Below are 20,412 nucleotides of genomic sequence, written 5' to 3'. Positions count from 1 at the left end.
CGGGGGTCCCAGTGCAATGCATCTCACCATAATAAGGAACTCTGTGACAAAGTGAACTCTTTTGTCTTTCTATTTAAACTTGGACTGAGACTGGATAATCATTCAAAAAGCCCACTCTTTCAGATACATAACACAGGGCATATGGTCACCCTAAAACTTACATTTCCAGGACTGCTAATTAAATGGGCTACCCAAACTCAAAAGCACACCTGTTCAAATACAGTGGCATTTCATTCTCTCTCTGATACATATACTGAAGATCAGTGGAAACGATGTGTGTGAATTGAGCAGGATAAATCAGAATTTCACCACCACCACATGCACACCAATGCTGAAGCTTCTGTATTTGTAACTCGCCAACATTTTCAACATAAGGAATGTCAAAATTGTTCATTGGCAATTATTAGGTTGGTACACTAGTCGTCTAAAGATGGATTGGTTGATTAACTAGTGGGAGCTAATTTTAATCTCTAAATTGAAGGTATGGGGTTTCTGTGTCTTCTCACTATTTTGGTTCTGATGGAAAAATTCTCTTTCAAGAAAGGGTTTGTTTTATTAATCTGTAAGTTGCTTTGCATTTCTTTCCATATTTTAAGGCACTTAAGACTCAAGTTAACGCCAAAAAGGGAGTGGCCTGATCTTTGTTTAATTCTTGCTAGTTTATGGTCAGTTTGGAAGTGCATTATTCCAATTCTGCAGGCAGATCACAGCCAACTTGTAAGGAAACATTATCAAAAAATGCTTGTCATATTCACCTTTTGCATAAGTCTGATGGTGTTGATTTTGTTATGGCTTTCCAATGAACAGTAGATAGGTGGTTGCTGTACAGTGGTACCTCCGGTTACATATGCTTCAGGTTACAGACTCCACTAACCCAGAAATAGTACCGCGGGTTAAGAACTTTGCTTCAGGATGAGAACAGAAATCGTGCTCTGGCGGCGCAGCAGCAGCAGGAGGCCCCACTAGCTAAAGTGGTGCTTCCGGTTAAGAACAGTTTCAGGTTACCACAGGTACCACTGTATTTGCAATTTGTGGGTTGTGTCCTGCTCCATCAGGTTTGCACTTTTCATAGTTCCTCTAGAAGATCTTGAGTCTTTGGTGACATCTGTGGTCAAAAGTGTCTTTTTCCAGGTTCGCTGGGTGCACAAACTACAGCTTCTCTTAACCTATGGGGATTGGGATTTGGGGATACATGGTCCAATAACTTCCACATTCAAATACTGCAGTATGCTCTATAGTGTTGGTGCCTAAAAAGTGTTTAAAACTTGCAGCTGAGCATTCTCACGAGTAGCTGGGCATCTCAGCCTCTGCTTAAAAGCTTGGTGGATAGGTGGGAAAACTTGTTGGAACAACTTTGCAGCTCCTGTGGAGTCTTGCAATGCTTGTTCCTGATCTTCAACTTGGGAACCCTGGCCCTGCTTCCTAGATTGGACTTGTTCCTGCTACCCCTTAGCCTTGTAAGAGCTCTGTACTGTTTTGGTCTCTTTCCATGTCTGTACAGTTAATGTGCTTTAATAAAGCATCGCTTCATCACTTAGAAGTCAGTGCACCTGCTGTCATGTTTTGGGACACTTTGGACTAAATGGCACCACAGCATTTTAACTCCACATACGCTATTAATTGGAAGGGCCAGAAGTGTGGTGCAAGAAGTGAAGTTTGTCTTTTTCTTAGTGTGTTCCAGATTTTTGTTTTTTAATCACTTATGCCAAAAGCTTCTATTTGTATTGGAAGGGAAACTCCCATGGGCTTTCAGCCCAGCTTGAGGCAGGGATTTTTGACAAGATTGTGGTGGAGAAAGTGTTATTTCTCTCCACCTGCTGACATCTTGGTGCTGCTTAGTGGCTATTTACATTTTTGGAGGAACATGCACACACTTGGAGGACATGCATCTAATGTCATAGCCATGTCTACATTGGTCCTTAGAGTTGTTGCGTTGTCAATGGATTGTACTAGAGCACAAATTTCCCTGTGTGCTTCCCTAGTGGAATGAAAGCAGTCCAAAAGTCGCAGACAATGCTGCTTCCAAAGTAAAGCACTTCAGAGAGTAGTGTGTCCAGATCCAAAAGCTGTACATGAAGGGAGGTTGTAACAATGTTATTTGGAGAGACAGATGTAACACCCAAGCTAAAGACTTTGGTCATCACTGGCCTAGACCAATCATGCCCACGTGCATACATATTGAATAAAGTGCAATCTTTTGCATGTGGTGTAAAAACTGGAAACACTGTAAACACAATACACACTGTAATGGATCACAGAATGTCAAGCAGGCTGAGCAGTCTCTTTGTGCAGTTTTCCTTTGATAAATGGGTTTCGCAGTTTTATAGCTCCATGTAACTTTTGCTGTAAAGTTGATTTCTTGTAGGATCAGAATATATATGGAAAAGGGGTACATTTGAAATGCATCTCCTCTGATTCCATCTAGGAGACCTGATTACATGCCTGTCTGTACAAAAATATATTTATACCTTCTCCAAGTAGCTTATTTTTCACTTGCAGTCAATATGCTTTCATTTACCTTATGGAAGAAAGGCAACTTGTAGTCTCTTCTTGATCCTTGGACACTGCACAATGCCTTACGTTCACTTGCCATGTGTGAAGAACAAGGCCTCTCTTTAATTTTTCTTGCTTTTGACTGTTTCTCAAAGACAAATTGCAGTGTCTCTGAGGACACTTGTAGACTAGGGCAAAGTAGCCAACACAAACACTACAGTACGTTCTTGTATCCCCACTGAAGCCCTAGATTTTGCAGGGGTGTTTCGTTGCTTCATTTCCTTCAGGAGCTAGAAGCCGGGCAGTGAGAGGATGGCAGCTTTTAAAAAGGTTGCCTTTGAATAAATAAGTGCTTGTGCAAGGGGGACCTGGTAATGCACGTAGTGAGTAGTTGGGATTGCTGAGCCCTCCAAGCCCTTTTCAGGTAACTAATAGGGAAATGAATGCACCAGGGCATAGGCAAGTACACATGATATATGATACCTAGGCATTGCTCTGCATCATCAGGAGCCATACCTATTCAGGTTCCCTGGTTGCACAAGAGGTGTCTAATCATGTAGAATATATTTAGAGCAGGAGCAGCCTGCCACCATGATTCTTCCCCCCTCACACACATGTATTACATTTATATCATATTAACATAGGAGGCTGCCTTAACTTAAGGCCAAAGGGCCATTTAGCTCTGTTCACACCTGCAGTGGCTTTCCAAGGTGTCATTCAGGGGACATTCTCGCCTCTACCTGGAGATGCTAGGGAGTGTACCTGGGACTTCCTAAATGCAAGGTGGATACTCTTCTACTGAGCTGCTGTTCTTCCCCATCTTTTCTCCAGAGAAAGAAAGGTGGCTTGATTGCCACCTTGCTTATCCCATTTTATTCCCGTAACAGTGTTAACGTAAATTGGAATAGAGTATAGGGATTGGGTCACCCAATGGTTTTAATGGTAGGATTGGTTTTTTAACCTAGGTCTTGCCAGGTTTCCCAAGTCCTACTCCAGCACTCTAACCCCTGCTTTATACTGGCTGACGCCACGCTTGGGGGGCCCTATATTTATTTATTTTTCAGCCCAGCAGTCCATTTAGTGCTGGGCAGCTGCCATCTAAATTGCACACAATGTCTCAGAGCAATGCTGTTTTGTGGGGGCATTGTGGAAAATTAAAAGGCAGGCTAGATCCAGCTTGCTGCAACCGTCAAATAAATCCTGGCGAACTTTGCTGATAGACAAGGGGACTCGCCAGAGCACACTTTGCCCCGGGCTGTAGAAAACCTAGGTCTGTTTGGGTACAACACTATTTGGAAAAATTATCTAGGCGGTGCATCTGATCCAGGAAATGCTACACATTTGCTCTTTCCTACTCCCACATGCTCCTCTTTTGACTTTATGTGAGAGGAGTCTGAGGTCTGCACTTGAAAGAGGATCCCCAGGAGAAATTTCTGTTTAGCTTTTGCACCATGTGTAAGTGGCATTGCTGTTATCAGGCAGAAAAAATACTTTAATGGTCAATAATCCTGTACTCCAGATGGAGCAAATGGTTGGAAACCAAAATATTTTTAAGGGGAGAGAGAGCATGCTCAGACTAATTACTGACTTCCAGTCTACTTATCTGAATGTTATGTAGTCAGGGCGATAGCATTTAACTTAGCATGCAGAATCCTCCAGCATACTGCCTTTATGCTGAGATGTCAATCAGAGATTGGAATGTTTATGCACAGACAATGGAGCCCGGATTTCTTTGCTTACAGATGCTTGGAGGGTTTTTTTTGTTTCATTCTTTTTTAAAAAACAACAACAACATTCACACTCTCCTGGTGCAATTATCTCCCGAGGAGTGAGATGCATGACACTGTTTATAGGATATGTTGTGAAGTTTCAAGTAATAAGTGGGTGTGAAAAGAAAGAAAGAAATCCAGCATTTAAACGATATACGTTTATTGCTGGTGGTCTGTGTCAAATTTCTCCCTAAGGAATTGCATCCCTCCTTTGTGTTTTGAAATGAGTGATGGGACCACCCCACCCCCCTTTGCCTTCTCTGCTATGCTATGCTTCCATTTAATTAGTTCTGCTGATTTATCCCCTACTAGTTAATGTTGCATGCCTAAATATGAAGTCTCAGGTGTGGGAGTACGGATTGTCTGATGAGTTGTGTTCCATTCTCATTAAGGCTGGTGTCGCCTCTTTTCCAAGCAGACTTTCCCATGGAGGATGCCTCCTTGCACTTCCTCTGCCTTCAAGCCCTGTCTGTATTTTAAAATAAAAATATATGGCCAATTAAGTTTCATGTTCAGTTAGTATTATCACGAGTTTCCATTGCTTGGTGGAGCCTCTGCCAATGGGGCAAAGAATGCTGGAGTGTAAGTGACTAACCTTTTTAGTCACAAGGCCCATCAATCATTTTCTGTTGTGGGTTTAAGTCTGCCACAGCAAGGAGACCCCTCCTGAGGTTGCATTAGGGCTTACAATAGTGGGGCTGCTTGACTGACAGCCATTGAGAAAGGGGTTCTGATAGGCTCAGTGAGCCGAATCTGGAAATGGAGAATTGGGGACAAACGCTTGCTTCAAGTTGTCGTGCATTATAGATGATGTGCTCAGTCCCACTGCTGATTGATGAGGGACAGGGATACGGCCTTTCATGGTGCTGGGTAGGATCATCTGGACTGTCACTTAATACGAGCTCTCTGTTAAGTTGCAAACAGAAACAGAGCAGCGTCAAATAATGTTAGAGATTACGGCCGGCAGCCATGTCTTTATCTCTGCTTCAGAAGTGCAGGTGAGTTGGACTAAAACAGGCCTGCTGTTCTGTGCCTTGGGACGGGACCTCTCTTGAACGGAAAGGAGATGAAAGAAACGTAGTAATGTTTATTGAAGGGAAGAAAGCAAGCCGATTAGCTTTGCTGATTTTCTGAAGAAAACCCGGGCCTTTCCAACCATTAGGGCATGTCCTCACCGAAACCCTGTATATAAGGAGAGATGGATTTAAGTGACGTCTCTCTTTCAATGCTCCCAGGAAAGGATATCTGCCATGCTTCACAAGAGACATACTGCTGAACAGGGAATGAAGAAGTTATGGATTTGAAGACCACTTTTAGAGGGCTTCTTCTAAAGAGGTTCAAAATGCTTTTTTTCTGGATCAGTTGTTTGGTTGTAAGTCATAGAATAATAGATTTGTAGAGTTGGAAGGGACCACAAGTGTCATCTAGTATAACCCAAGTCACTTTGGGTTGCCCTGAGCAAGGTAAAGTGGAAGAATAATAATAATAATAATAGAAGAAAATAATGAGCTGTAAAGAAAACAGAAGCATCTCTGGAAGATGGCTGTGCAGCAAACCATAAAAGACAGCTAGCACTAAATCTTGGAGAAGGAAAACCAAGCGCATTGCCATTGAAAAATATCGGTATCATTTTCAAAAAGCAACATCCAGCTATAAGAACAGTTTTCTGTTCTGTCTTATGTATATTTAATCAAATGCAAGCTGAGCTTTAAACTAGGTTTGCTTCTCTCTCTCTCTCTCTCTCTCTCTCTCTCTCTCTCATTCTTTCCTCTCCCCACCCCCCTTTTTTATCCCTTTCATTATCCAGAGCTTGAAAATTAAGGAACAGAAGCATTTGCACGAGGGTTTAACTGCAGTATTGGACAGATACAATGAATCATTATTGCATTGCATTTATATGGACTGTGCTTGGCACTGAGCTGTTAAGGAGCCACTGTACTACTGTCAAATCCCCAAGGTTCAGAGGACGTGTACAGCAGGAGCGGAAAAATATCAGGCCAAACATTATCCTTGTACTCACAGATGACCAAGACGTGGAGCTGGGTAAGTCTGTTGAAATTTACTGCATAATTTCACTGTCGTCTTTGGTTGTTTTTTAAAGATCACTTTCTGCTCTGTAAATGATCCTTAACATATTTGCCTTTCCTGCACGTTATTATACTTACTTGACAGATTTGTAAATCCTGCTCCAAATGGGGGAGGGGAATCAATTTTCTCACTGCATTTGATAATTGATTCCCATTTTGTTGAGAGGTACATTGCAGAATCAATATATGTTAATACTCAGCAACCTCTGATTAAATGAAACACTTTCTGTTATTGCATGCGGCAAGTCATGTTTGGAAAAGAAGGAAGCTGCCTGTCAACAGCAGCTAATTTTGCTAATAATGGTCCATTTTCCAACAGCGTTTAAGCATTTGAAGTACTGTATCATGGAAGCATAGAGGAGAAGCCACTTAGGACAGTAGGCAAGAACTGTTACTGATTTTATCCAATGAGAACAGCCATAGGAAACCCCTGACTCCACCCAAATATGATTATATCAAGTGCCACCTAGTGAATAAACTATATAATGCACAATATCCATACATAGTGTGTATTCAACATTCTATTACTTTTACACTACTAATTTCGTACAATTTGCGCACATCTTTATAATAAGCTGGACAATGATACTATACAGGCTATTACTGAAGTTGACCCTTTTATGCCTGTTACGTATTATTGCTGCAACAGAAGACCTCTCAGGAATGCAGTTGCATGCTACTTTATTTCTACAGTATTCTGGAGAATAGGTTGTACTTACTTGGGGCAAACTTTCTCAAGGCAAATCTAAAAAAATGTGGTATAAACACTGACAATTGAGAAACACTGGCCTGCGAGAGCTCCATTTGGAGAACAGCCTTTACCAAAAGTGTCATAAACTTCGAAGATGCTCAAACTCAGGATGAAAGGGAGAAACGTGCTAAGAGGAAGGCACATTTGGCAAACCCTCACCTTGATCAACTCCTGCCTGGAAACCTCTGTCCCTGCTGTGGAAGGACGTGTGGATGCAGAACTGGCCTCCACAGTCGCTTACGGAGTCACTTTTAAGACTGTGTTCATGGAAGACAACCCTACTTGGCTACGAGTGATTGCCAAAGAAGAAGAAGTCCTAGGATCAGAGGCACCAGCTTGCGAGGGTGATGGGAGGGGGGTAAGGTTCTCATAAAGGTAAAGGTAAAGGTACCCCTGCCCGTACGGGCCAGTCTTGACAGACTCTGGGGTTGTGCGCCCATCTCACTCAAGAGGCCAGGGGCCAGCACTGTCCGGAGACACTTCCGGGTCACGTGGCCAGCGTGACATCGCTGCTCTGGCGAGCCAGAGCCGCACACGGAAACGCCGTTTACCTTCCCGCTGGTAAGCGGTCCCTATTTATCTACTTGTACCCGGAGGTGCTTTCGAACTGCTAGGTTGGCAGGCGCTGGGACCGAGCAGCGGGAGCGCACCCCGCCGCAGGGATTCGAACCGCCGACCTTTCGATCGGCAAGTCCTAGGTGCTGAGGCTTTAACCCACAGCGCCACCTGCATCTTGCTATTTTAGCAAGAATTCCCTTGCCCTCCAATAGGTATAGCCAGTACTGGCATAGGGATGTCTACTGTCAGAGGTGCCAGCTTGCGAGGGCGATGGAGAGGATAACATCACTCATGTGATGTCCCAGTGTTGTGAGGAGCTGGGGGCCACCCTACTCCTACAATTTCCTCCAAGGGGAAGAAACAACTCTTAGTTCAAACCAGCAGTCATGGTTTCCTTCTTTCCAAGCAAACCATGAGTGTTGATTTGCTCACAAAGCTAAGCCAACCCTGATGTATGTTCTTTTCCAGCTGGGAAAAGGGAGGAGCAAAGAGGTTATGATTGAGAAGAAAACTGTATGTATTAATAAGCTGCTTGTTCGCAGTAAGCCATAGCTTATTTTTAACTATGGCTTTCCACAATGCGTGAACCAATTCTGTGTATCTTCCAGGAGACTAAAATCTTGCTTTTCATAAAATGAAACTTTAACCTCTGTGAACAAACCTCCTCTTCAACCACAGCTTGCACCCTTGTAGCGGCAAATATCTTTGGTGAAGTAAAACATTTAATTTAGTTGAAAACAGAACTTGGCAAATTTATAGACGAATGATCCACATGGCTGTATGGCCCTTGAAGGTAATGCCACGTGTGTGAACCCACTGCAGGAGTACTAACTGGGTTTGTTGATATCCAAGAAGCTATATAGCTCCTGATACAGCTCTCTTTTGTTTTTTTAGGTTCTTTGCAAGTGATGAATAAAACCAGGAAGATAATGGAAAATGGAGGTGCCACTTTTGTCAATGCATTTGTCACAACCCCAATGTGCTGTCCATCTCGTTCCTCGATGTTGACAGGAAAATATGTTCACAACCACAATGTTTATACCAACAATGAAAATTGTTCTTCTCCTTCCTGGCAAGCAACACATGAACCACGTACCTTTGCAGTGTATCTGAACAACACCGGGTATAGAACTGGTAAGATTCCACACATACGCCCTTTAAAACCTTTGATTAAAAAATAACCTTGCTTTTTATAGATGTTCTTTAAAACGTCATCAGGGTTATCGTTGGAAGGCATGTGTCACAGCAACCTTGCTGAAACAAGAGCTGGGTCTTGTTGCTGCCTAAATGGGAAATCAGGGACGCGGGTGGCGCTGTGGGTTAAACCAGAGAGCCTAGGACTTGCCGATCAGAAGGTCAGCGGTTCGAATCCCCACGACGGGGTGAGCTCCCGTTGCTCGGTCCCAGCTCCTGCCAACCTAGCAGTTCGAAAGCATGTCAAAGTGCAAGTAGATAAATAGGTACTGCTCCAGCGGGAAGGTAAACTGCGTTTCCATGCGCTGCTCTGGTTCACCAGAAGCGGCTTAGTCATGCTGGGCACATGGGTACATGCTGTACGCCGGCTCCCTTGGCCAATAAAGCGAGATGAGCGTCGCAACCCCAGAGTCGGCCATGACTGGACCTAATGGTCAGGGGTCCCTTTACTTTAAATGGGAAACCAGAGAGAACCTATGCATAGCAGTTTGAGTTAAAATAATAGAATCATAGAATTGCAGAGTTGCAGGGGACCTCAAGGGTCATCTAGTTCAATCCCCTGCAGTGCTGGAATCTCAACTAAAGCATACACAACAGATGGTCATCCACCTCTGCTTAAAAGCCTCCAATGAAGGAGACTCTCCACCACCTTCCAAGTAGTCCATTTCACGGTTGAACAGCTCTTAACCATCAGAAAGTTATTCCTGATTTTAAGTCAGAATCTTCTTTCTTGTAACTTGAATCCATTGGTTCAGGTCCTACCCTCGAGAGCAGGAGAAAGCAAGCTTGCTTCACCTTGCATGTGACAGCCCTTTCAATATTTGAAGATGGCAGTGCTTGAGAGAGCCCTAAACCAAGGATGTAGAACCCGTGGCTCTCCACATATTGTTGAACTACACCTCCCATCATCCCTGACTATTGGGCATGCTGACTGTGGCTTATGGGCGTTGAAGTCCAACTACATCTAGAGGGCCAGAGGTTCCCCATCCCTGCTATCAGCCTGCCATGGTAGGCAGAAAAAGGTTTGTGTTCAGGGGCAGGATACCTCTGAGGACTGCTGCGTTTATGGATTGCTGGAAGCTTTTAAAAGCATATGGCTGATCATTGTTGGAAATGAAGTACTAGTCTATATCAACCTTTTGGTCTGATCTTTCAAGGTACCTCTTATGTTCTTAAGGCAGTAACAAACAACAGTGGAACGATGTGAACAGGTCAGGCAGAACAGATTTCTTTGGACGGCAGTGTCTGATTCCCTTTCTGAAATTGACTTGTTTAAGTCTCAGCCGCACTGTAACTACCTTATGTGTTTTTTATCATGACGAAAATAAATGTCCTAGCTTGAAAGTTTAAGAAGGGTTCTTCTGTACAGTGGTACCTCGGGTTACATATGCTTCAGGTTAAATACGCTACAGGTTACATACTCCGCTAACCCAGAAATAGTACCTTGGGTTAAGAATTTTGCTTCAGGATGAGAACAGAAATCGTGCTCCGGTGGCACAGCAGTAGCAGGAGGCCCCATTAGCTAAAGTGGTGCTTCAGGTTAAGAACAGTTTCAGGTTAAGAATGGACCTCCAGAACAAATTAAGTACTTAACCCGAGGTACCACTGTACTGACTTTGCCAGTGGATTTTCTGTGAATTGTTGAGCCGGGGGTGGGGATGAAGCTGTCCACACACCACCTCCTCCTCCTCCTCTTCTTCTTCTTCTTCTTCTTCTTCTTCTTCTTCTTCTTCTTCTTCTTCTTCTTCTTCTTCCATGCTTTTCCTACCTGCGACAAGGAGTTTAATACTTTTCCAAGGCAGATCTGAATAACTGTTGACAAACGTTCCATGGAGCCTTTTTTATTTTATAACACTTATAATGATAGAAAAACTTCACTTTGTACTGGAGATCTGTTTCATGCATTATGCTGTCTTCATGGCTGTCACTGAGGGGAAAAAATACCATACAGATGCCTTCTATGTGGGAAGCCCTTTGCAAATCGGCTCCAATGTGGCTCAAGCCAATTGTAAACACATTAGCAAAAGTCTTATTTTGGCTGAAAGACATTTTGCTTGTATGGGTTAAACTGGCCTGAGTGTTATGGGATCTTCATATGATGTCCTGTGTGGAAGAACACTTATTAATATAGCAGATTGCTTCCATTATAAAACAAACAAACAAACTACATATTAATATAACAGATTGTCCCCATTGTAACTTATGAAGCAGGCCAACTTATGCAGGGGACTACTTACTAGAACACTATTAGATTTTAGTTTGCCATAACTTTTGTTGAGAAAATATTTGTATACTTAAAAGCACAGGGGGTGGACCTGTGGCTTCCATATTGTGTTGGACTACTTTATTTGTTATTTCATTATTAAGCTGTTCTTCATTTTTTGAAAAAGTCACAGAGCTGTTTATTGAAAGAGCAATACTATTAAAATCTCAGGAACGAGGTTATCAGCTCCAAACAGCAGTGACATAATACAGCTAATCATCTGTCCAATAGATTAGAAGTCTCAAGGGACTGTGTAAAACAGCATCAAAGGCCCATAACTGGCAAAACTGCATGCTCCATGCATCTTCCATGCAGAGTACTATTACAGTAATCAAGATGTAAAATTTATAGAGCATAGAACACTGTAGTAAGGCTATCTTGGTCCAGGAATGGCCATAGCTTACCAGAAAGTCGTAGCTGGACATAGGTGTTCCTATCAGCCCATACAGCCAGAACAGCCAATGGCACTGCCAACATCTGGAGGGTAGCCATTGGCTACATCTCAACGAGGCATACAGCTGTATATACACAGATGATCATGGATAATTGCTTTTACTTAACTGAAACACTAAAACAACTTGTATTGACCAAAGTTGTAGTAGTCTACTCAAGCATCATATAGTACTTAAAAGAGTTCAAAATGCTTAGCAAACCCAACCATGGAAGGGTTGCAGGTGGGCAGCTGAGATAGAGTGACTTGCCTAAGGCCAGCTACTGAATTCATGGCAGAAGAGGGAGTCAAACCGGAAACTTGTAGCTCAGTCTCTTAGCCGATATTCTACGAGCACCAACTCCTCCCCATTGCCCAGTCCTTCTGCATCTCTTTCTCTATTATACTCTTTCCCTCCCAACTCACATTATTCAACTTAACATACACTCAACAGCTACATTCAGTTGCTATGCTATATAAACTCCACTTGGCATAAATAGTCTCTCAAGTACTGAATGCCTCTTCCTTGAAGGATGTTGGCATTTGTTCTGTTTCGTTGGTATGCTCTGTTTTCTCCGTTACCTGGGAATCACAAGAGGGGAGAGCACTGCTGTGAACATAGGAACTTAAAAAGAACCCTGCTGGATCAGGCCAGAGGCTCACCTAGTCCAGCATCCTGTTCTCCCGGTGGCCAACCAGATCCTGTGGGAAACCCACAACAGGTCCCCATGGACATGTTTTGATCCAGAGCCCATTGTGTTCTCTGGTCTTATGTCAAGAACTCCATTGAAATTAGTCGGGAAGTTCCTGGGGAGAGGAATCCCCGTGTCACGACACTGCAAATAGCTGGAGCAAGCCAAACTTGGGGAGTTTGGGGGGCATGGAGTGGCTTCTACAAGTCACTTTAAAAAAAGAAACACACAAGCACTTGTTTCAAAGGAGTATGCCTGTGATTGAAGCAATTATGAGAACTGCGGGCTGGTGTTTAGGAGTGTTGCAATTAAAGGGTCTCCTGGGGAATCAGACACATTATCACAGACGGCTTGTGTGTGCAGACACTGGAATGACATTGGAAAGTCAGCTTTCGTTTGAAACATACTACGTGGAAAAGCAACCACGACCCATTAGCGGCTAAAAAAAAAAGTCTAAAAACTCTAGGATTGTAGCCAACTAAATTCCACTCAGAGTAGACCCTGCCTCCACCTAGTTCCAGATACAGGCATTGCCCAAACTTGCAGTTCAGTCTTTCAGCATTGGTGCCGGAACAGCGTCATCCACCACATATCATGACGTCAGGCTAGCTTAGGGAGCACAGTGCAGGCTGCAAGGCACACTACTCTGTCCTCAGACACCTCACCACCAGTTATCACCACTTGGCCCCTGTCACCTGATGTAACTTCCTAATGATAGGCACAGCCCTGCTAAACGTAGGATATTACTGAGCTATGCCATTTTATTTTATGCTTTCCTTTGAGACTCCTCAATCAGCTGCTTAGGAAAACGTAAGCAGAGCAACTTTAAGGAAGCGCAGCGTAATTCTTCCTTGACCAATTCCTCATTTGTCACCAAATGCTTCTTATTTGTCTGGGTATCAAGTATAATAATTGTTCACCTTGAGAAGGATTGCTGTTTACACAAGCTCAATTAGGCATAGTCAAAGAGACTGCCATTATTCTGAGCTGGCAAAGTATGTTACATGTGCTTAAACAATGGCACTGTGTCCTGGGAACAGTTAGCAAAACTGCCAGTATTGCAGATAAAATCTGTCTCATTAAAATGCAAAAATCTACATTTATCTTTGCTGTTATCCCTGTGGGCACCATTAGATACAATAATGAAAAGATGTTCCCTGAAATGGTATTACTTTTTAATGAGACATTTTATTCACTCAGCTGTACTTCGTATTTTATTAATTATACAAACAGAAATGGCTTCCTAATTCTCATTGCTTCTGTTTCTAAATATGTATGTTGCCTGTGGCTATCATGAATAGATTTCAGACATGAGCAAGGAAAAAAGCTTCACAGTTGCAACCAGTTGGAGCATGTAGATAGGGTTTTGTTTGTTTTAATGAGCCAAGTGTAAAAGAAGGAAGAAAAACAAAAGAGAATACTATACTACAAATGTGGAAAATTTCAAAGCCCAATGCAGGATGTTGGTTAGGCCTATTGCTCACAAGGCACTCGTACACTGTCCTGTGCATTGTTACCTGTTTTTAAGCTATCTAGTGGGAAAGTGACTTTCTTTTTCATTTAAGTAAAAGGATGGCTGTCTTTACATCATCGTTGATTTGGTGTACAGCATTTATTTATTTGTGAAAATATTTACAGATCACCCTCGTATGGATGGATCAGTTCCACACTGCCCCAACCTGGCTGCCACTTTCTCCCACTCCAGCCATGTTTCAATATGTGGCACCAATGCCTGTCCTGGGAGGGCAGCTGCAAAGCCTCCACAGTGCTTGCTCCTCGGCTGCATAGCCTCCACAGTGCTGGCCACTCTTGCAGTATAGTAGGAATAAGAGATTCTTATTGGACTGGATATGATGAGAATAAAGAAAGAAATCAAAGTGGTTTGTGCAGTACAAAAGGGCTAGAGAAATAATCAGGAATTTAAAGAAGAGAGGTGTTTTGTCCTGACAATTAAGTACTTGGCATTTTGTTTTAGTTCAAAAAATTATTTATATTGGTAACCCCATCACATTTTTCTCCACTTGTCCTGATTTCAGTCCACAACAAATCCGACCTCTCCTGAAGGGAGCATGTATTTTTGTCCCATCAGGGCAGTGAACGTGGTCCACTCCTTTATCTTCAGCTATAAGGTAAATTTTTGTAGGGATGGAGGAGAGGACTATCAGTGGCTGCTAGCCAGGAAGGCTATGCACTATTTCCACAATTGGAGACAGCTTCTGATGGAAGGGAGGGGTGAACGCTCTTGTGTTCATGTTTGGCTCACTGGTTTCTCACAGGCATCTGGTTGTCCACTGTGAGAACAGGATGCTGGACTAGATGGGTCATTGGCCTGATCTAGCAGGCTGTTCTTATGATCTTCCAGTTTTGAACCTGGATTTCCCCAGGCTAATCTGGTATCTGCTATTTGGAAGGAAAATGTCCCCATGTTTTCTTAGCTCTAGAAGAATATGGCTCATTGAATTAACACCAGATTAATGGCTGTTTGAAAAGACGAGGTAGTTTTATTTCATTTTCCTCCATCTGGTAATTAAAGCTACAGACACTTAGGCAAATCAGGAAGTGGATGAAATCTGAGAATCACTGTGTCTGCGCATGGAAAGTCATTTAGAAGAGCAGCGCTATGAGGAATTCCTGTCTCAATACTCTGGTAGTAGCTGAACTCTCTTTCTGCTCTTAAACACTTCTGAGCTGGGAAACCCGTAGCAGTAACTTTGGAAAGTTCCAGTTAGCTCTATAAATGTGCCCTTAATAGGTCTGGACCATGTTACCTAAATGTTAAGTTTTGAGGCCACCTGCTCACCTACCTGTCTGACAATGAATTATGTTAATAGGGAGTGGAGAAGCTTTTTCATCCGGAAGGGCAATCTACCGAAGGCCACATGCCTGTGGTGGGCGGAGCTAGAGGCAAAAGTGGGCGGAGCAATGAACATTATTTTTACTTTTGTACAGTGGGGTAGTTTCTACGTAGACTCATGTAATCATCTCTGTCCTCCATCTAGGCAAGCAAGAAGCATTGTCAGAATTCAATGATATATTCCAGGCAGGCACACAAGGAAGGTACAAAGTAGGGCTACTAAGGATTGAGGCCTAAAGAGAGGGGATTATTTTGGGTGCCAAGTAGAGACGCAGTGTGGCGTAATGGTTAGAGTGTTGGACTAGGACCTGGGAGGTGTGGATTCAAATCTCCACTCCACCATCAAGCTCACTGGGTGACCTTGGGCCGGGCACCATCCCTCAGCCCAGGCGTGCCCAAACGTTTTTCAAAGAGTGCCAGTTTTGATGAAGTGAATGTGTGTGAGGATGAAATGGGGAGGAAGAGAACCATGTGTACCACCTTGAGATCCTTGGAAGATAAAGGTGGTATAAAAATGTAATAAAGAAATATAAAATAAATAGAGAGGCCTGAAGGGTCCCATTTGGTCCCTGGGCCTGAGGTTCCCCATCACTTACTTAAATTAACAAAGGTGTAGTTAAAGATAAAATACTTCAAACCTATGGTTTCTAGCTGTGTCTAAACTGTGGGCTTTGAAAAAACAACAATTGTTTGCTGTAAATTAATCAACGTATTCTGACAATCTACTGCACTTCCTGGTATTTCTACTGTACTTCTGTTTGTAAACTGCTTTGAAAAATAAATGAATAAATACAAATGTCTATTTATCCATGAATTTTGGGTGTGACCCAGACCAAGGATCTGTACCCAGGAGTGCCACCAAACCTACATTTCCTCTTTCTCTTTTCACAGCTTTTTTCGGGAAATACCTCAATGAATACAATGGCAGCTACATTCCTCCTGGCTGGCGAGAGTGGGTTGGATTAATCAAGAACTCTCGTTTCTATAACTATACTATTTGCCGCAATGGCCTCAAAGAGAAGCACGGCTTTGATTATGCAAAGGTATTGCACAGACATGTTTCCATAGTATTAGGTGTTATCTTTAAAACTCCCCTTTTTTTCATCATGCTAGAAGAATTAATGTTATGTTCAAGATCTCTCGTTTTTTGCCCACCCATGGCCTTAAATCTTGTGTTCTGATCTGTAGGGTTAGAACTCCTTTGAAATGTAACTTCGTTCACAGAATGGAAAAGCCCATTTAGCGCTGCTGTGAATTTGTAATAGATCCCACCCCCCTCAACTTAAATGTGATTTAATTAGGATTTGTGTTCTCTGATACTCTTCAGAGTTTTTTCTATAGAAAAGAAGTACATGCATTTATTAAATACTTTAAGGATATTATTGTATTTTTAAAACACCCTTGAACTCAAAAAGCTGGTTGAGCTTTAGGTGGGAGAAGAAGTTACCTGGAAATCGGGATAGAATACTTTCAGTGAATTTCCCCTTTAAATCCTGTATCGCCACTCCTCAACCATATTTTGAACTTATAGGAGTTATTTGGGGAGTTCCGTGGGGTCAGTTAATTTGTAGGTTCTTCGTGATGTAAAACTTATCACAGCTGTTCAGGTTGCCCCAACAGTGTTGTGCAAAATGCACTCGGCCTCCTTTCAGAGTTTGCTTTTGCAGCTGTTCAGGAATTTGTATCCACATTGTTTTATTGATTAGTCGTGCCTGGAAGTGTTTGAAGCTGCACACATTGTCTTGGAACTCTTCTCTGGAGCTCACACCCATTCGTTGGGCCAAAAATGGAATGCTTAGAGTTGGCAGGTGGCTTAATTATTGAGTTTTCGTCTTTACATTTTTTGTTCATTCCTCTTTCTTGCAGATTTTCACTTTACTACCTTGGTTCTCCATTAAGCTAGGGGTGTTGTTGGTTGGGGGTTGGCAAGGGGTTACTTTGACAATAGCAGCTGCACTGCTGCTCTAAACTATGCAATTAATTTAAAAAGAAGACTCACTGATGGTTAGATGTGTTCATGCACATTTTAAAAGTTATTTAAAATATTTTATAATTTGCTCTTCGTCTGATTCTGATTCTAGGGCAGCATGGAAACACTGTGTGTGTGTGTGTGTGTGTGTGTGTGTGTGTGTGTATAAGTAAGTAAACAAATAAGCAATTAAAACCATTATGTATGAGATGGCTTAGACAATGTTAAATGGCAGTATGAATTATAATGTTTTAACCTTGCACCAAAATGATTGCAATGTGGGTGCCAGGCAAGCCTCTCTAAGAGGGCATTCTAAAGTCAAGGTGTCAATACTGAAAGAGCCATCTCCTGTGGCCAAATAATGCTCTTCTGCCAGAGAAGGCAATTGGAGGAGAACTTCAACAGCTCTTAAGAAATGAGCAGGATGATTCTTATTGTAACAAGAACACAGATAGCATGACTTGTGAATCTGAGCTATGATCTAGGTCAGGCTTCCTCAAACTCGGCCCCCCAGATGTTTTTGGCCTACAACTCCCATGATCCCTAGCTAGCAGGACCAGTGGTCAGGGATGATGGGAATTGTAGTTTCAAAACATCTGGAGGGCCGAGGTTGAGGAAGCCTGATCTAGGTGGATATTCCTGGTTCAGATCTCACTTTCATAAACTCATTATGTTGCCATAGCGTGGTTTGCCATTTTCAGTGACAGCTTTCAGCCAGTGGTTGCATTTGGGCAGTTCCACAAAATCACTGTTTATTGTGTTGAGAGCAATATTCTGCAAGCCTTGGTCTCATGCACTTCCCCAATTCCTTTCTGTGGTGCAGTTGTCAATAATAATAATAATAATAATAATAATAATAATAATAATAATAATACACCGCCCATCTGACCGGGTTTCTGGCTGGAAAGAGGCATTTTCTCTTTCCCATTAAACACAGCTTGTTATGCAGATCAGCAGACTTGTTAGCTATGGGTTGTGTCCAATGCTAGTCCAACTCAGAGTAAGTCCATTGAAATGAAGTGAATCTTAAGTTAGTCACGTTCATTTACTTCAATGAGTCTACTCTGACTATGGCTAGCATTTGTTTAAACAGCTGTGCCTAACAATCACTGTATGTCAGTTTGGACAAACTAAGCTATGGTAAATGGGAAACTCCTTGCAGCTGCACCAAAGGAAGGGGGAGTGTATGAGTCACTGTGACTTGTTCTTGTCACACTAAACTATGGCTACATCTGAACTAGGCCATTTTGAAAAGGGCAAGTAATAACCTTAAAAAAAAATTGTATATAAAATAGACAAAGTGTATTCCGTTTGTGCATTATTGCAGTACCGAATCATTGTATTGCGGTTGGGTCAGAAAGACCTGTGTTCAGTTCCTTCCTCATCTCTGAATCTACTGTCTTAAGCCACCCTTTCCTCTGTTCTTGCTTTGCCTTGACACCTTTTGCCTCCATTCTCCCTTGCTATCCTGTTTGTTAATCCTTCCCAGAACACAGCTGTTCATCTGGGCACAGACTTGACTTTGGAACGGAATTGTAATTCTGATCTTTGGGAATTGTGTCTGCGTCCTTAGCCCAGCTTTTGAAACTGGAGCCTGAGAGAAATTGCGTTTGTTTCATAGCTCACCCTAGCAGAATGAAGCACTGTGATATGGTCTGGTATAAGCGATGCATTTGGCAATTCTTGTTTTTGTGTTGAATGTTTGTTTCAGGACTATTTCACAGATTTGATCACTAATGACAGCATTAATTATTTCAAAACGTCTAAGAGGATGTATCCCCATAGACCTATAATGATGGTGATCAGTCACGCAGCTCCTCATGGCCCTGAAGACTCTGCGCCACAGTTCTCTGAGCTCTATCCAAATGCTTCCCAGCACATGTAAGTTAAACATTGCACCATGACTATGCTGATGATTTGACTGCTGCTTAAATGCCCCTGCATAAAACATGACATTGCTGTTTAGACTGAATCAGGGGGGCTTTTTCTTAATCATGCCGCTAGATGTCAGGATGACAGCTCATGATTTTCTTTGCAGAGGTTGTGTCTGTTGGAGGTTTCTGCCTCTTTGGTGACTATAGGAGAACCTTGGAGGCTTCTGTGTAGAGTGATATGTACCAAATGTTTCTGCTATTTTGCAGGTTCTCTTCCTGTTTTTCTGCCCTGGTCCGTCAGATAGATGGGCTGCAGATGGGCTGCTAACTTACTCACGCTTCTGGAGTAAGCACCATTGCACTCTATTATAATAATCTTATAATCTAAGAATATGTGTACACTAGTACCTTGGTTCCCGAATGGCTTAGTCGTTGAACAAACCGGCTCCGGAATGCCGCAAACTCTGAAATAAGTGTACCGGTTTGCGAACGTTTTCGAGAAGCCAAACATCTTCCGCGGCTTCTGATTAAGTGCAAGAAGCTCCTTCAGCCAATCGGAAGCAGCGCCTTGGTTTTCGAACGGTTTCAGGAGTTGAACGAACTCCAGGAATGGATTAAGTTCAAGAACCAAGGCACCACTGTATAGGATTATAGATGTTTAAATGAATGGTGGGTGCTTTTTGTCTCTAGGTTAAATGCACATGCAGATCCACAGTATATATTTAAAGCATACTTAAAACTCATGGTTTCCCGGGAACTGTAGTTTGTTAAGGGGGCTGGGGCTATGGTTCCCAGGATTCTGTGAAGGAAGTCATGTGCTTTATCAGCGTGCATTGAATATGCTTCAAATGGATAGTGTGAGTCTGCCCCCAAGGCACCATGCAATTGTACAGACGGCCATTTCACATGCTGCAGCTCGTGGGAGTCTGCATGTTTGTGCATTGCTTTACAGCTCAGAAGACAGTGGCCGATATGTTATCATCTGGCTGGAAACTAGTGTCCAGATTCCTTTCCCAGCCTGATAAAAGTTTCTGTGACCTTGGTGTCACAGGTGCAGAGCAGGAAGGCTTCCCCTTCCCTGTGCATCTGATTATTATTGTATGTTCTTTCTTAGGGACATAGGATGCTGCCTTTATACCAGGGCTGTTTATTTGTCCATCTAGGCCAGGGCTGTCTAATCTGACTAGCAGAAGCTGCTATCCAGGGTCTCAGGGAAACGTCTCCCACCCGAGCTTTTTAACTGAAGATGCCAGGAATTGAAGAACATAGGACTTTCTGCATGTATTTAAGGGGGTGATATCAGAGGCTTTTAAGCTTCCAGTATGGTGTTCAACAGAAGTTACCCTTTGGCATTTAATCCTACTGTACATTTTAATGTGTGACAACTGATTTTAGCAAGAATGAGCAAGCATTTGCTGCTAGGCACCATCCGATCTGCTGTCAACATTCAATAGTGGTACCACCTGAGGTGGAAGAAT

The 20,412-nt window shown here is 42.7% G+C and overlaps 1 protein-coding gene across 8 annotated transcripts in view; it reads left to right on the top strand.

Moving 5' to 3' along the window:
* SULF1 (sulfatase 1) overlaps positions 1-20,412 on the top strand; it is a 99,505-nt gene that overhangs the window by 42,899 nt on the left and 36,194 nt on the right. For 7 of the 8 annotated variants that reach the window (XM_083747607.1, XM_083747605.1, XM_083747602.1 and 4 more), the window contains exons 3-6: positions 6,070-6,305; positions 8,553-8,792; positions 15,983-16,134; positions 18,772-18,941. In XM_083747607.1, the coding sequence (XP_083603733.1) occupies positions 6,134-6,305; positions 8,553-8,792; positions 15,983-16,134; positions 18,772-18,941 (734 nt within the window). In that variant the 5' untranslated portion in view covers positions 6,070-6,133. Of the gene's footprint in view, positions 1-6,069; positions 6,306-8,552; positions 8,793-15,204; positions 15,295-15,982; positions 16,135-18,771; positions 18,942-20,412 lie in introns of those variants that run through there. The other variant, XM_083747606.1, reaches the window with a different exon arrangement.

Source organism: Podarcis gaigeae, assembly GCF_964106915.1.
Source record: "Podarcis gaigeae genome assembly, chromosome: 7".
In the NCBI taxonomy this organism is placed as follows: domain Eukaryota; kingdom Metazoa; phylum Chordata; class Lepidosauria; order Squamata; family Lacertidae; genus Podarcis; species Podarcis gaigeae.
Note: the sequence above shows the minus strand (reverse complement) of the source record. Positions and strands in the feature narration are given on the sequence as shown.